The 13,799-nt window shown below is 42.5% G+C and overlaps 2 protein-coding genes across 3 annotated transcripts in view; both read right to left on the bottom strand.

Annotated features, from left to right (window-relative positions):
• Positions 1-13,799, bottom strand: part of VPS26C (VPS26 endosomal protein sorting factor C) — a 541,728-nt gene that overhangs the window by 365,845 nt on the left and 162,084 nt on the right. The gene's annotated exons all lie outside the window — the stretch shown is intronic.
• HLCS (holocarboxylase synthetase) overlaps positions 1-13,799 on the bottom strand; it is a 110,241-nt gene that overhangs the window by 68,478 nt on the left and 27,964 nt on the right. For both annotated transcript variants that reach the window (XM_071567002.1, XM_071567013.1), the window contains one exon: positions 8,981-9,252. In XM_071567002.1, coding sequence (XP_071423103.1) covers positions 8,981-9,252 — 272 coding nt within the window. The remainder of the gene's footprint in view (positions 1-8,980; positions 9,253-13,799) is intronic.

The following is a 13,799-nucleotide window of genomic DNA, read 5'->3' as shown; positions in this document are numbered from 1 at the left end:
TTTGGGGACTTTTGGGACCACTCATTGGATCCAGAGGAGGATCAGAACCTGGCCAGGAGGAGCCCCCCACTCTCCACCAGACTGTGCCATCATCTGCACCAACAGGTTTGTCCCTTCCTTTCCCTTTGGACTCAGTGGAACCACGTGGGGCTCAGCACAGGGGCCACCAAACCCCCCTGTGTTTGTGCCCCAGGGGGTGGGTTACACTGCTGGGTTTGGGGGTTAAACCCAATTTCTCTTTGTGTCATTGCATTGATTGTAATATTGTTATTAAATTGTAACTCTGACTTATAATCTCTTTTGTGTTGGGTTCATTTCTCCTGCTGGTTTCCCTTTAAACCAGCCTAGGGTGCTCCAAGCCCTGTCCAGCCTGGCCTGGGACACTCCCAGGGATGGGGCAGCCACAGCTGCTCTGCCCAACCTGTGCCAGGGCCTGCCCACCCTCCCAGACAGCAATTCCTTCCCACTATCCCACCTAACCCCACTCTCTGTCAGTCTGAAGCCATTCCCCTTGTCCTGCCCCTCCATCCCTTGTCCCCAGTCCCTCTCCAGCTCTCCTGGAGCCCCTTTGGGCACTGGAAGGGGCTCTCAGGTCTCCCTGGAGCTTCTCCTCTCCAGGCTTGTTATTGTGATGCTCTGCAACATCTCCCATAAAGCATAATAAGCAGAAACTAAAAAGCCTCTTGGAAATCAAAACTTCACTTAACAATTCAGGATTCAAATTATGGCAAATCACAGAGTCACAGAATGGTTTGGGTTGGAAAGGACCTTAAAGATCATCCAGTTCCAGCCATGGGCAGGGACACCTCCCACCAGCCCAGGCTGCTCCAAGCCCTGTCCAACCTGGCCTGGGACACTCCCAGGGATGGGGCAGCCACAGCTGCTCTGCCCAACCTGTGCCAGGGCCTGCCCACCCTCACCCATGAATTATTTTAATCTCTTTTTACAGAAATATGGTTTAAACAGCAATAAAGGAGCTCAGCGAGGCTCACAGAAGGACTGGACACAGCCCAGTGTTTGCACAGAATAATAATATAATAAAAATTAAATATTAAAAATAATAATACAATAAATCCCAAAGGTTTGAAAAGCAAATTAAAACTCCCCCAGGACACAACAGAGTTTGGCAATCTCAGCTTGTTTGTCCCTGCTGTGCCATCCCAACCTCCTTCAGTTATTCACCATTTTTCCTTCACCCAGACCTGCATTTGCAGAATCCCAATTTCACTACAACTAAAACAAGAGTTTTAAAATAAAAGGAGTCTTAATGCCCTTCCAAAAATTAGAGCTGCAGTTTAATTTTTCCAAATGCAACAACATGAGCCTAAAAAAAAGTAAAATGGCACCAATGACATGAAGGATTTTCTTTTGGAAAGATTTTAACTGTTTTGGAAATTGTTTATGCTAAGCTGACAGTTTATTTAAATATCCCATTCAGTAATTATGAAAGAAACCTCATTCCACATTTCACTTCCACTAAAATTCACCCTTTTTTTTTGTGTCAAACTCTTCCCAACAACAGCACTTTGTGCTTCTTAAATATTGGGGGAGGAAAAGGATCCACAATGGCATTTCATCCAGAACGTATCACAGGTTGGTTTAATCACACAGAAATCAGATTTTCTGCCAACTAAAATATTGGAACAGGATATAAGATATTGAATAAAATTTATATTTAATTAATTTATTTTTTTTTTCATGAAATGCTGGTGAAACCATTCCAGCCAACGAAGAGAAATGTTGGAAATAGAAATAATTCTTTATTAATCTCAAGGGCTGTACAATGTAAGCATGATGTGACTCTGCCAGATGAAAATAATGGTTTCATCCTAAAATCTGCAAGCCCAGGGATGCTCTGAGGGGACACAGAAAGGGAAAAAAAATCAACCTGTGCAAGGGGTGTTAGGATGAATAGCCGTGGAGAAAATATTTCTGCAACTTCCAGGTTTTTAGAGAAAAAAAAAAAACAACCCCATGGTTCTAATCTTGGGTTAGCACTTGAAATTTTAGTGTAAGAAACAGAAATTGAAAAGAAAAAAAAAGCCACCAATTATTCAAAAAGAAAAATTAACATGAAAATGTAACAACAAATAGTGATTGTTTAAAACTTCATGACACTTAAATCAACTTTTACTTGCCAACTGGGCCAATGTAATGCAGTTTTGGATGCCCACAGGTGAGGTGGGTGAAGTCCCACTCTGGTGGCACCTCAGGACACACCAATTATTCAAAATGAATAATTAACATGAAACCATAACAACAGATACTGATCATTTAAAACCTCACAACATTTCATTTGATTTTTAACTGCCAACTGGGCCAGTGCCACTGAGTTTGAGATGCCCAGAGGTGAGGTGGGTGAAGTCCCACCGTGGTGGCACCTCAGGGCACACCAACTATTCAAATAAACCTTTAACCATAACAACAAATATTGAATATTTAAAAACTCACAACACTTAAACCAATTTTTAATTGCCAATTGGGCCAGTGCCATTGAGTTTGAGATGCCCACAGGTGAGGTGGGTGAAGTCCCAACCTGGTGGCACCTCAGGACACACCAACTATTTAAATAAACCTTTAACCATAACAACAAATATTGAATATTTAAATCCTCACTACATTTATAAATCAATTTTTAATTGCCAACTGGGCCAATGCCACTGAGTGTTGGATGTCCAGAGGTGAAGCCCCACCCTGGTGGCACCTCAGGGCACACCAACTATTCAAATAAACCTTTAACCATAACAACAAATATTGATTATTTAAAAACTCACAACACTTAAACCAATTTTTAATTGCCAACTGGGCCAATGCCATCGAGTTTGAGATGTCCACAGGTGAGGTGGGTGAAGTCCCAACCTGGTGGCACCTCAGGACACACCAACTATTCAAATAAACCTTTAACCATAACAACAAATATTGATTATTTAAATCCTCACGACATTTATAAATCAATTTTTAATTGCCAACTGGGCCAATGCCATTGAGTTTGAGATGCCCACAGGTGAAGTCCCACCGTGGTGGCACCTCAGGGCACACCAATTATTCAAATAAACCTTTAACCATAACAACAAATATTGAATATTTAAATCCTCACGACATTTATAAATCAATTTTTAATTGCCAACTGGGCCAATGCCACTGAGTTTTGGATGTCCAGAGGTGAAGCTCCACCCTGGTGGCACCTCAGGGCACACCAACTATTTAAATAAAGCTTTTAACCATAACAACAAATACTGATCAGTGAAAACCTCACAACATTTAATTTGATTTTTAATTGCTCCCTGGGCCAATGCCACCGAGTTTTAGATGCCCACAGGTGAATTCCCAACTCTGCTGGCACGTCAGGACACACCAATTAATCAAAATGAATAATTAACATGAAACCACAACAACAAATACTGATCATTTAAAACCTCACAGCATTTAATTTGATTTTTAATTGCCAACTAGGCCAATGCCATTGAGTTTTAGATGGCCACAGGTGAGGTGGGTGAAGTCCCACCCTGGTGGCACCTCAGGGCACACCAATGATTCAAATAAACCTTTAACCATAACAACAAATATTGATCATTTAAAATCTCACAACATTTAATTTGATTTCTAATTGCCAACTGGGCCAATGCCACTGAGTTTTGGATGCCCAGAGGTGACGCCCCACCCTGGTGGCACCTCAGGGCACACCAATGATTCAAATAAACCTTTAACCATAACAACAAATATTGATTATTTAAATCCTCACGACATTTATAAATCAATTTTCAATTGCCAACTGGGCCAATGCCATTGAGTTTGAGATGCCCACAGGTGAGGTGGGTGAAGTCCCACCCTGGTGGCACCTCAGGGCACATCAACTATTCAAATAAACCTTTTAACCATAACAACAAATACTGATCAGTGAAAATCTCACAACATTTAATTTGATTTCTAATTGCCAACTAGGCCAATGCCACTGAGTTTTGGATGCCCACAGGTGAAGCCCCACCGTGGTGGCACCTCACGGCACAACGATGATTCAAATAAAACCTTTAACCATAACAACAAATATTGAATATTTAAAAACTCACAACACTTAAACCAATTTTTAATTGCCAACTGGGCCAATGCCATTGAGTTTGAGATGGCCACAGGTGAGGTGGGTGAAGCCCCACCCTGGTGGCACCTCAGGACACACCAACTATTCAAATAAACCTTTAACCATAACAACAAATATTGAATAATTAAATCCTCACTACATTTATAAATCAATTTCTAATTGCCAACTGGGCCAATGCCACTGAGTTTTGGATGCCCACAGGTGACGCCCCACCCTGGTGGCACCTCAGGACACACCAGGGCAGGGTGATGGCACAGCCCATGCCCATCCCAGCTGGCAGGGATACGGAACCACCGAGGCATCCCAAAACTCTCCAGCACCACAACCTTCCCTTCCCTCCCAACCTTCAGGACAACAGTGTCAAGTTCAATCTCCTCCCTGGGCCTCCAGGATCGATTTTTCAAACTTTCTGACAGGTCTAATGGTTGCCACCTGTTGCTGTGCCTGGCCCTGCCCTGGCACGTTCCCAGCCCGGGTGGGAACCACACAAAGACCCCTCTGAGGCTCCGGCTGTTCCTCCACCCTGAACTTGCTCAGCCAGAAAATTAGTTCCAGTTCCCTTTTTGCTGCTTCACTTTTGGGGGGTAAGAAGGTTTGGGGGATAAAAGTTCATCAGGGAGGGAAATATCTGAAGTCACAACAGCCAAAAGCTGAATTTTTTCATCATCTGTTACTCCATTTCTGACAAATCACATTCATCAAACTCTTGAGGTGTCTGGGTCATATTTTTAACCACCAAAACTTGGTACAATTTCAGAGACTCTGATACAGGATCACACAATTGCAATTTTTTTCTGGAAGCATCAGCAGGTAATTATTTTTTATTCAAGCAAAGAAAAATCCATTTCCCTGAGACTTGTTTTCCTTTCATTCAGAAATGGGACCAGACTCAAGTGTCACATCCTCAAAAATTCAGGGGGGGGATTCCTTGGGAAGCATCTGAAAAACCTGACAATGTTTCTCTTAATAAAAATTATCTCCTAAGTCTCTGCATTCATTTGTAGTGATTTATGAAGTGTCATCACCGGGGAAGTCTCAGGTTCTTTCCTCAATTGCACATCCCAGGGACTATATTATTATATTGTTATATTGTTATATTATTAAATTGTTTTTTATTATATTGTTGTATTATTACATTGTTGTATTATTACATTATTATGTCCTTATATTATTATATTATTCCATTATCCATGACAATGAAGTATTTACAGTAACATCAACCATTAACACCTAAAAGAAATACTTCAACTCCTTAAAACATTGACTCTAAAATAAATTATTAATAAATCAATAATGATATTATTAATAATTCTATTATCAAACTAATACTTTAATAATAATTTTATTAATAACAACTTATTATTAGTAATAACTTATTAATAAATCAATTATGTTATTATTCATAATTCTACTATTAACAAACTAATAATTTAATTAATAAAAATTTTATTAATAAATATTTATTATCAGTGAAAACGTATTATTAATAAATTAATAATTCCATTAATAACTTTATTATTAACACGCTAATAATTTAATTAATTTTATTAATAACAACTTATTATTAGTAATAACTTATTATTAATAAATAATTTCGTTAATAATAATGTTATTATTAACAAGCTAATAATTTAATTAATAATAATTTTATTAATAACAACTAATTATTAGTAATAACTTGTTAATAAGTTAATAATTTCATTAATAATTTTATTATTAACAAACTAATAATTTAATTAATGATAATTTTATTATAACAACTTATTATTAGTAATAACTTATTGTTAATAAATTAATAATTTCATTAATAATTTTATTATTAACTAATAATTTAATTAATAATAATTTTATTTATAACAACTTATTATCAGTAATAACTTATTGTTAATTAATAATTTCATTATTAATAATTTTATTATTAACAAACTAATAATTTAATTAATAATAATTTTATTATAACAACATATTATTAGTAATAACTTATTGTTAATAAATTAATAATTTCATTAATAATAATTTTATTATTAACAAACTAATAACGTAATTAATAATAATTTTATTAATAACGAATTATTAGTAATAACTTATTAATAAATTAATAATTTCATTAATAATAATGTTATTATTAACTAAAATTTTAATTCATAATAATTTTATTAATAAAAACTTATTATTAGTAATAACTTGTTATTAATAAATTAATAATTTAATTAATAATAATTTTATTAATGCCAAACTAATAATTTAATTAATATTAATTTTATTATAACGACTTATTATTAGTAATAACATTATTAATAAATTAATAATTTTAATTCAAATTCTAATCTGCCTAGGACCATCTTCTCAATATAAAATGATAAGAGCAAGGAATCCCAGTTTACAACTTACCTGAAAACCAACTATTCAAACCTCATCATGGTGGGGAGAATCTGAAGAGCTACATCTTCATAATATTTGGATTAATTAATACCAAAAATCAACCTTGGAACATATGAGAGTAAAGGCCCTGCAGTCTGTGAAAACCCAAGACCGCTTCTCTTGCTAATTAATCACACATTAATTGCTCAGACATGACTCTGCTGAGGTTGTGGTATTTAAATCAATTCAGAAAACTCTGAATTAGACACTTCACGGGGAATGATGTTGCTGAAAACCACCATCAAAAGGGACTGGCAGAGAGGGAATGTCTTAATCCATTCAATTAAAATATTAAAATATATTCAAATATCACTTTGCCAGTTTCTTCCCGGCCCTTCTGTCAATCCAGTGGGTCGAACACGCTGAGATTATTAATAACTAAGAAGTAAATTCTACAAATGCTTCCATAAAATGACTTTTTCTGTGGTCTCTTATCAAACCACCCCGTCTGTGCCTCTCCAAAAGAGCTGCAGGATTTGGGGAAAGGGGACTGGAAAACGAGCCACCAACATTTTTTTAATGTGTGCCTTTAAATTGGAGCATTTTAGCACAAACCATCATTTGTAAATCCAACTGCAAGCCTACAAAGTCATTTAATTAAATACTGTTCTAATGCACTTTTCTTCCCAGATTTGTGTGCACGTGAGAAAACACTTTTATTCCTTACAAAAAGCCAAATTCTGACATATCAGCCTCAATTCAGGCTCTCAGAACTAAAGCCATTATTGCTGGTTAACTCATCAGCTAAAATAACAACCAAGATGATTTCACTGATGATGTTCTTAAAGGAAAAAAAAAACCAAACAAAACCCCTGAGGTTTGGTGAAAAAAACACTAAAATTCATCTGCAATTTCTGCAAGACAAACTGACACTCCAAAGTGAGTGCCAAGAAAAGTTCCAGGGAGAAACAAGCATGGAATAATCTGTGCTGAGGAGCAACAACTTCCCCAAAAAACAACTTTTTCCATCAGACTTCCATGAAACCCAACAGAGCAGCCTTTGTACCCAGAGCCCAAGCTGAGATTTAGTACCTGTGATTTTCATATCACTTAATCCCCTTTAAACCCTCCAGAACAACCTTCTCAAAGGGATCCCACAACTCCTGCACAAGGGTCATCTGTGTGATGATGAAAGAACTTCTTCCATAACCCTAAGCCATGGTTTAAAAACCCAAACAAACCACTGAAGGGCACTGGAGTGAAATATTCAGAAAAAAAAAATAAATGAGAGAAACCAGCAGTGTTCAAATTAAGGACAAAACCTGCCTGGTATTACTTTTGTCAGGTAATTAGCTAAGAAAAGAACTGGGAGTGGAGTAGAAAAGGACTGGGAGTGGAGTAGAAAAGGACTGGGAGTGGAGTAGAAAAGGACTGGGAGTGGAGTAGAAAAGGACTGGGAGTGGAGCAGAAAAGGACTGGGAGTAGAAAAGAACTTGAAATTAACTTATACTAGAAATTAACTTGTACCAGAAAATTCATTTAATCTCCAGATTTAATTTTCAGGTATATTTGTCACCTCAGACTTTCTTCATGCTTTGCAAGAGGAATAAAGATTAAACTCCATCCCTAACCCAAAAGTTGGCACACTCAGGTTTCATGGAATCTCCACCTTTTATGGTTGAGCATTTTATGCATCACAAACCAAGATTTTATGAACACAGAGACCTATTTCCATCCTGAACAGTGTTTTACCCTCACTGTGAATTCCTGACCACAAAGGATGGTCTGGATCTCTGTCTTACTGTCCCAGTTGAGCAGGTGGGACCAGTTTAACCCTGTGTGGGTGTGACCAAAGCTGTGCATTCTCCACCCTCCATTCATTGCCCACCAACTGTTCCCAATGGCCCATTGGCAGCAGCTGCCCAGGGCACAGCTGAGCCCTCAGGCTGGGAGCTGGCTGGGAAAGAAGCCTGGCAGAGGAGCTGGGAGAACTGCCCTGCAGGGACTCCTTGGCACCTCCACACCCACCTGAGGGCTCAGCTCTGCCCATGGGCCAGCAACGATTCCAAAATCCCCCCTGACTGCCAGAGTCAGATCCCCCAGTGTGGAACTCCCTGCCCTGGGGGAGGCACTGGGGGCTCCCACCCAAACCTGAGGGGAGACCATCTTGGGCTTTGTGACCTCTGGGACCACTCATGGGATCCAGAGGAGGAGCAGACCCTGGCCAGGAGGAGCCCCCCACTCTCCACCAGACTGTGCCATCATCTGCACCAACAGGTTTGTCCCTTCCTTTCCCTTTGGCCTCGGGGGAACCATGTGGGGCTCAGCACAGGGGCCACCAAACCCCCCTGTGTTTGTGCCCCAGGGGGTGGGTTACACTGCTGGGTTTGGGGGTTACACCCAATTTCTCTTTGTGCCATTGCATTTATTGTGATATTGTTATTAAATTGTAACTCTGATTTATAATCTTGTTTGTGTGGGTTCATTTCTCCTGCCCGTTTCCCTTTAAACCGGCACACTTACCCATCCAGGAGGTTCATTGTCGTGGTGGTGACCTCACTGAAGAGCAGGATCTTGCCCAGCTTCTTGGTCTGGAGGTTCTTCTGATACATCTCCAGGCTGAAATGCTCCGAGGAGAACGTTCCCATGTCCGTGAGCACCGGCATGAGTGATGGGGTCACCTCCACTTTGGGGTCACAGCTTGGGACAAACTTCAGGGACACTTTGCTGGATGCTCTCAATCCTTCAGCATCTACATTGCCCTCCAGCCACTTCAGAAATGCCAGGTGGATCTCCTGGAGGGGAGGGAAGCAAAGGAAGAAATCCATGTGAAGACACTTTTCCAAGTACATTTTTATTCCAGCAATAATCTTCAACATCAAAACAGGAATATCAACTCAATTCCAGCTTCAAAGATGGAGTTGTGTTGCTTATTCTAGTCCAGCCTGGCCTGGATTTATTGTGCTCCAAAACTCGAGACCATGCTGGTTTGCAGATTAATTAACCTTCATTTCTGGTTTGCAGATTAATTAAGATTAATTTCCCCCTGTCACAGGTTTTGTAGTGGTTTCCCCAGACCATGGAGGGCACACATTCATCTTTATTATGCAGGTTTTCCAACAAGCTGAGACTGTTGGAAGGAACCCTTTAGTCCATCCTGTGTAACATCTTTATTGATGGTTTAGATGAGGGGATTGAATCCATCATCAGCAAATTTGCTGATGACACCAAGCTGGGAGGGAGTGTCAACCTGCTGGAAGGCAGGAGGGCTCTGCAGAGGGATCTGGAGAGACTGGAGAGATGGGGCTGATTGCAATGGGATGGAGTTCAACAAGGCCAAGTGCAGGTCCTGCCCTTTGGCCACCCCAACCCCCTGCAGCGCTCCAGGCTGGGCACAGAGTGGCTGGAGAGCAGCCAGGCAGAGGGACCTGGGGGGACTGAGGGACAGGAAGCTCAACAGGAGCCACCAGTGTGCCCAGGTGGCCAAGAAGGCCAAGGGGATCCTGGCCTGGATCCAAACTAGCGTGGCCAGCAGGCCCAGGGCAGTGACCCTTCCCCTGGACTCTGCCTTGGGGAGGCCACACCTTGAGTGTTGTGTTCAGTTCTGGGCCCCTCAGTTGAGGCAAGAGATTGAGGGGCTGGAGCGGGCCAGAGAAGAGCAACGAGGCTGGAGAAGGGACTGGAGCACAAGTGCTGTGGGGAGAGGCTGAGGGAGCTGGGGGTGTTTAGCCTGGAGAAGAGGAGGCTCAGAGGTGACCTCAGCACTGTCTGGAACTGCCTGAAGGGAAGTTCTGGCCAGGTGGGGGTTGGTCTCTTCTCCCAGGCACTCAGCAATAGGACAAGGGGGCACGATGGGCTCAAGCTCTGCCAGGGCAAATTGAAGTTGGAGAGCAGAAAGAAATTCTTTGCAGAGAGAGTGCTCAGGGATTGGAATGGGCTGCCCAGAGAGGGGGTGGATTCCCCATCCCTGGAGGTTTTTCAGCTGAGCTTGGCCGTGGCACTGAGTGCCATGATCTGGTAAAGGGACTGGAGTTGGACCAAGGGTTGGACTTGATGATCTCTGAGGTCTCTTCCAACCCAATCCATTCTATGATGCTGTGATTCCACAATGGGAAGGAGGAGCCTGGGTTTGGTTAGAACTTCTCTGTTGAACACTCAGGTGTCTTCCTTTTAGAAAGAATCACTAGTGACATATTTTCAGCAGAGCTGAAACCACAACTTTTGGTTTCTTTCATCACATGAAGGATGACTTTGAGCCCAGGACAACTCTTAAAAAAATTGAAGCTACAGGAAGTCTCAGCTCTTAACCTCCACATTTCATATCAAATTCCCTTCAGGCAGTTCCAGACAGTGCTGAGGTCACCTCTGAGCCTCCTCTTCTCCAGGCTCAACACCCCCAGCTCCCTCAGCCTCTCCCCACAGCACTTGTGCTCCAGTCCCTTCTCCAGCCTCGTTGCTCTCACAAAGTGAGAGTAAACTTCCCAGGAACAGTTACCCACCCAAATAATTACTCCAATTCCCCAAATCCCACCTGAGGAAGGACCAAAACTCCTGTTCCTGACACCTTTCCATGGATTTTCCCCCCTCAGGAACCATTTCCAGGGGGGCACTGCTGCCTGTGGGACACTCTGTGTGTGCTGAGTGGCACCAGAGGGACAGGGTGGCAGCACCAGCAGCACAGGAGGGCACAGAGAAAGGAAGACTCTCCTCCCAAATTCCATCTCTTCCAAGCACCAGGATAATCTCAGAGCAGCCCAATGGCTGAATTGTAGTTAGAGAGAAATTACTTCTCATTTCTGAGTTTTCTAAGGCTCTCTCTGAACTTTAATTCCCTAAATAAAACACACTTTGAATATTTTCTTCCCCCCAGTTCTCTGCATAAATGATGACTGATGATAATTAAAGGTTTGGGGAGCATTTCTTTGACTTGCCCTGCTCTTGTCCCTTCCCTCAGAGCTCTGCCAGACTGAATTCTTATTATCATCATCCTGCTTGTTTTACATACACCCAGCAACTTATTGGCTGTGACTGACATGGAGAAAATTACAGCTTTCATTTCTGGCAGGGGAAAAAACTTCAACAGAAAATGCATTTCCCTGTTGCTTTTTAAACACAGAAATTCCCTCAGCAAATCCTGGATGCAAGAACAGAGTTTTAACTCACACGAGGACGTGTTGAGAGTCTTACAGAAATTAATTTACAAAATAAAGGTGCTTAAAGGATGGTTACATTTTAAACAATGGAAGTGCTTGAGGTTGGCTGAGAAATTCTGGTGCATTTTGTCCCAGAAGAACAAAACAGCATCTTTTTATGTGTGATGTGACATTTCCACACAATTCCAACCATTTATCCTTTGGAGTTTATCCCTTCCAGTGATTTTCCCCCCATAGATTTTCAGGTTTACTCCTTGATTTAATTCTCCTGCTTCTAAAACATGTTGAACCATTTAAGAATCGTTATGTGTGTCTAATTATCAAGCTGATTTTCCCCCCCAGTGTCCACATGTTCATTGAGCTGATCAAAAATATAAACAGGAGGAACCTGTAATCAAGAACAGGGATTTTTCACAACTCCTAAGACAACAGGGGTTCATATTTTTAACAAATTAATTCTCACTCTGTGACTGATTTCCTTTCACACAGTTCCAGACATGGCCGTTGTGGTGTCTGTAATTACAGAAATACATCACTTTATAAAGAAATAAAATCATACAATAAACAGGGTTAACTTCTGCTTCAGTTCCACTGGAAAGGAAGAAAATCAGGGCAGAACCTGAACTGTGTGATTTGTTAAACTGGAATTCCAAACCTTTCCTCTTCCTATTCTGCAGCAACCTCTGGTGGTCACTGCAGGGAGAGATGGTGACTCAGGAACCTTCTGGGACCAGCCCAGGGGTGTCCAGGGAGCCACCCCAGGGGAGGAAAACCCCCCAAATTCCTGCCCACTGCTTGCCCTGCCCATTGCCCAGACCTGAGAGCTGCAGGGACAAGCTCTGAAGGATTGTGGAACCCAAGAATTCTCCAGGCACTGACAGATCTGCAGCTCCAGTCCCATCAAATCTCTATTACCCACCCACCACTCCCAGAAAATCTTTATTACCCACCCATCTGTCTCATATTTGTAAATATAATATTAATATGTAATATATAATGCACTAAATAATATAACTACATTTGTTTCAGGGTGGGGCAAAGAAATTCTGAAATTGCTGTTCATCAGTTTGGGGTGGGAGACCCGAAGTGAAGCCAAAAATAATTTTATGGAATAACAAAATCACAGAATGGTTTGGGTTGGAAGGGACATTGAAGATCATCTCATTCCACCCCTGCCATGGGCAGGGACACCTCCCACCAGCCCAGGCTGCTCCAAGCCCTGTCCAACCTGGCCTGGGACACTCCCAGGGATGGGGCAGCTACAGCTGCTCTGCCCAACCTGTGCCAGGGCCTGCCAGGAATTCCTTCCCAATATCCCATCCAGCCCTGCCCTCTGGCACTTTGAGGCCATTCCCCTTGTTCTCTCCCTCCATCCCCCTTGTCCCCAGTCCCTCTCCAGCTCTCCTGGAGCCCCTTTGGGCACTGGAAGGGGCTCTCAGGTCTCCCTGGAGCTTCTCTTCTCCAGGCTTGTTATTGTGATGCTCTGCAACATCTGCCATAAAACATAATAAGCAGAAACTAAAAAGCCTCTTGGAAATATAAACTTCACTTAACAATTCAGAATTCAAATTATGGCAAATCAGAGTCACAAAATGGATTGGGGGTTGGAAAGTGCCTTAAAGATCATCCAGTTCCAACCATGGGCAGGGACACCTCCCACCAGCCCAGGCTGCTCCAAGCCCTGTCCAGCCTGGCCTGGGACACTCCCAGGGATGGGGCAGCCACAGCTGCTCTGCCCAACCTGTGCCAGGGCCTGCCCACCCTCCCAGCCAGCAATTCCTTCCCAATATCCCATCCAGCCCTGCCCTCTGGCAGCTTAAGGTCATTCCCCTTGTCCTGTCCCTCCAGCCCTTGAAAATGGTCTCTCTCCATCTTTCCTGTGGCTCCTTCAGCTCCTGGAAGGCCACACTGAGCTCCCCCCAAAGCTTCTCTTCTCCAGGCTGGCCAATCCCAGCTGTGCCAGCCTTTCCTCCCAGCAGAGCTGCTCCATCCTCTGCCCACCCTGGGGCCTACTCTGGCCTCTCCAGCAGCATCACCCAGTGCCACCCCTGCCATGGGCAGGGACACCTCCCACCAGCCCAGGCTGCTCCAAGCCCTGTCCAACCTGGCCTGGGACACTCCCAGGGATGGGGCAGCCACAGATTCCCTGGAAATTCTGTCCCAGTCCCTGCCCACCCTCCCAGCCAGGA

This window comes from Pithys albifrons, chromosome 1 (assembly GCF_047495875.1).
Source record: "Pithys albifrons albifrons isolate INPA30051 chromosome 1, PitAlb_v1, whole genome shotgun sequence".
NCBI classification, from domain to species: Eukaryota; Metazoa; Chordata; class Aves; order Passeriformes; family Thamnophilidae; genus Pithys; species Pithys albifrons.
This window is presented reverse-complemented; position numbering and strand designations above follow the sequence as displayed.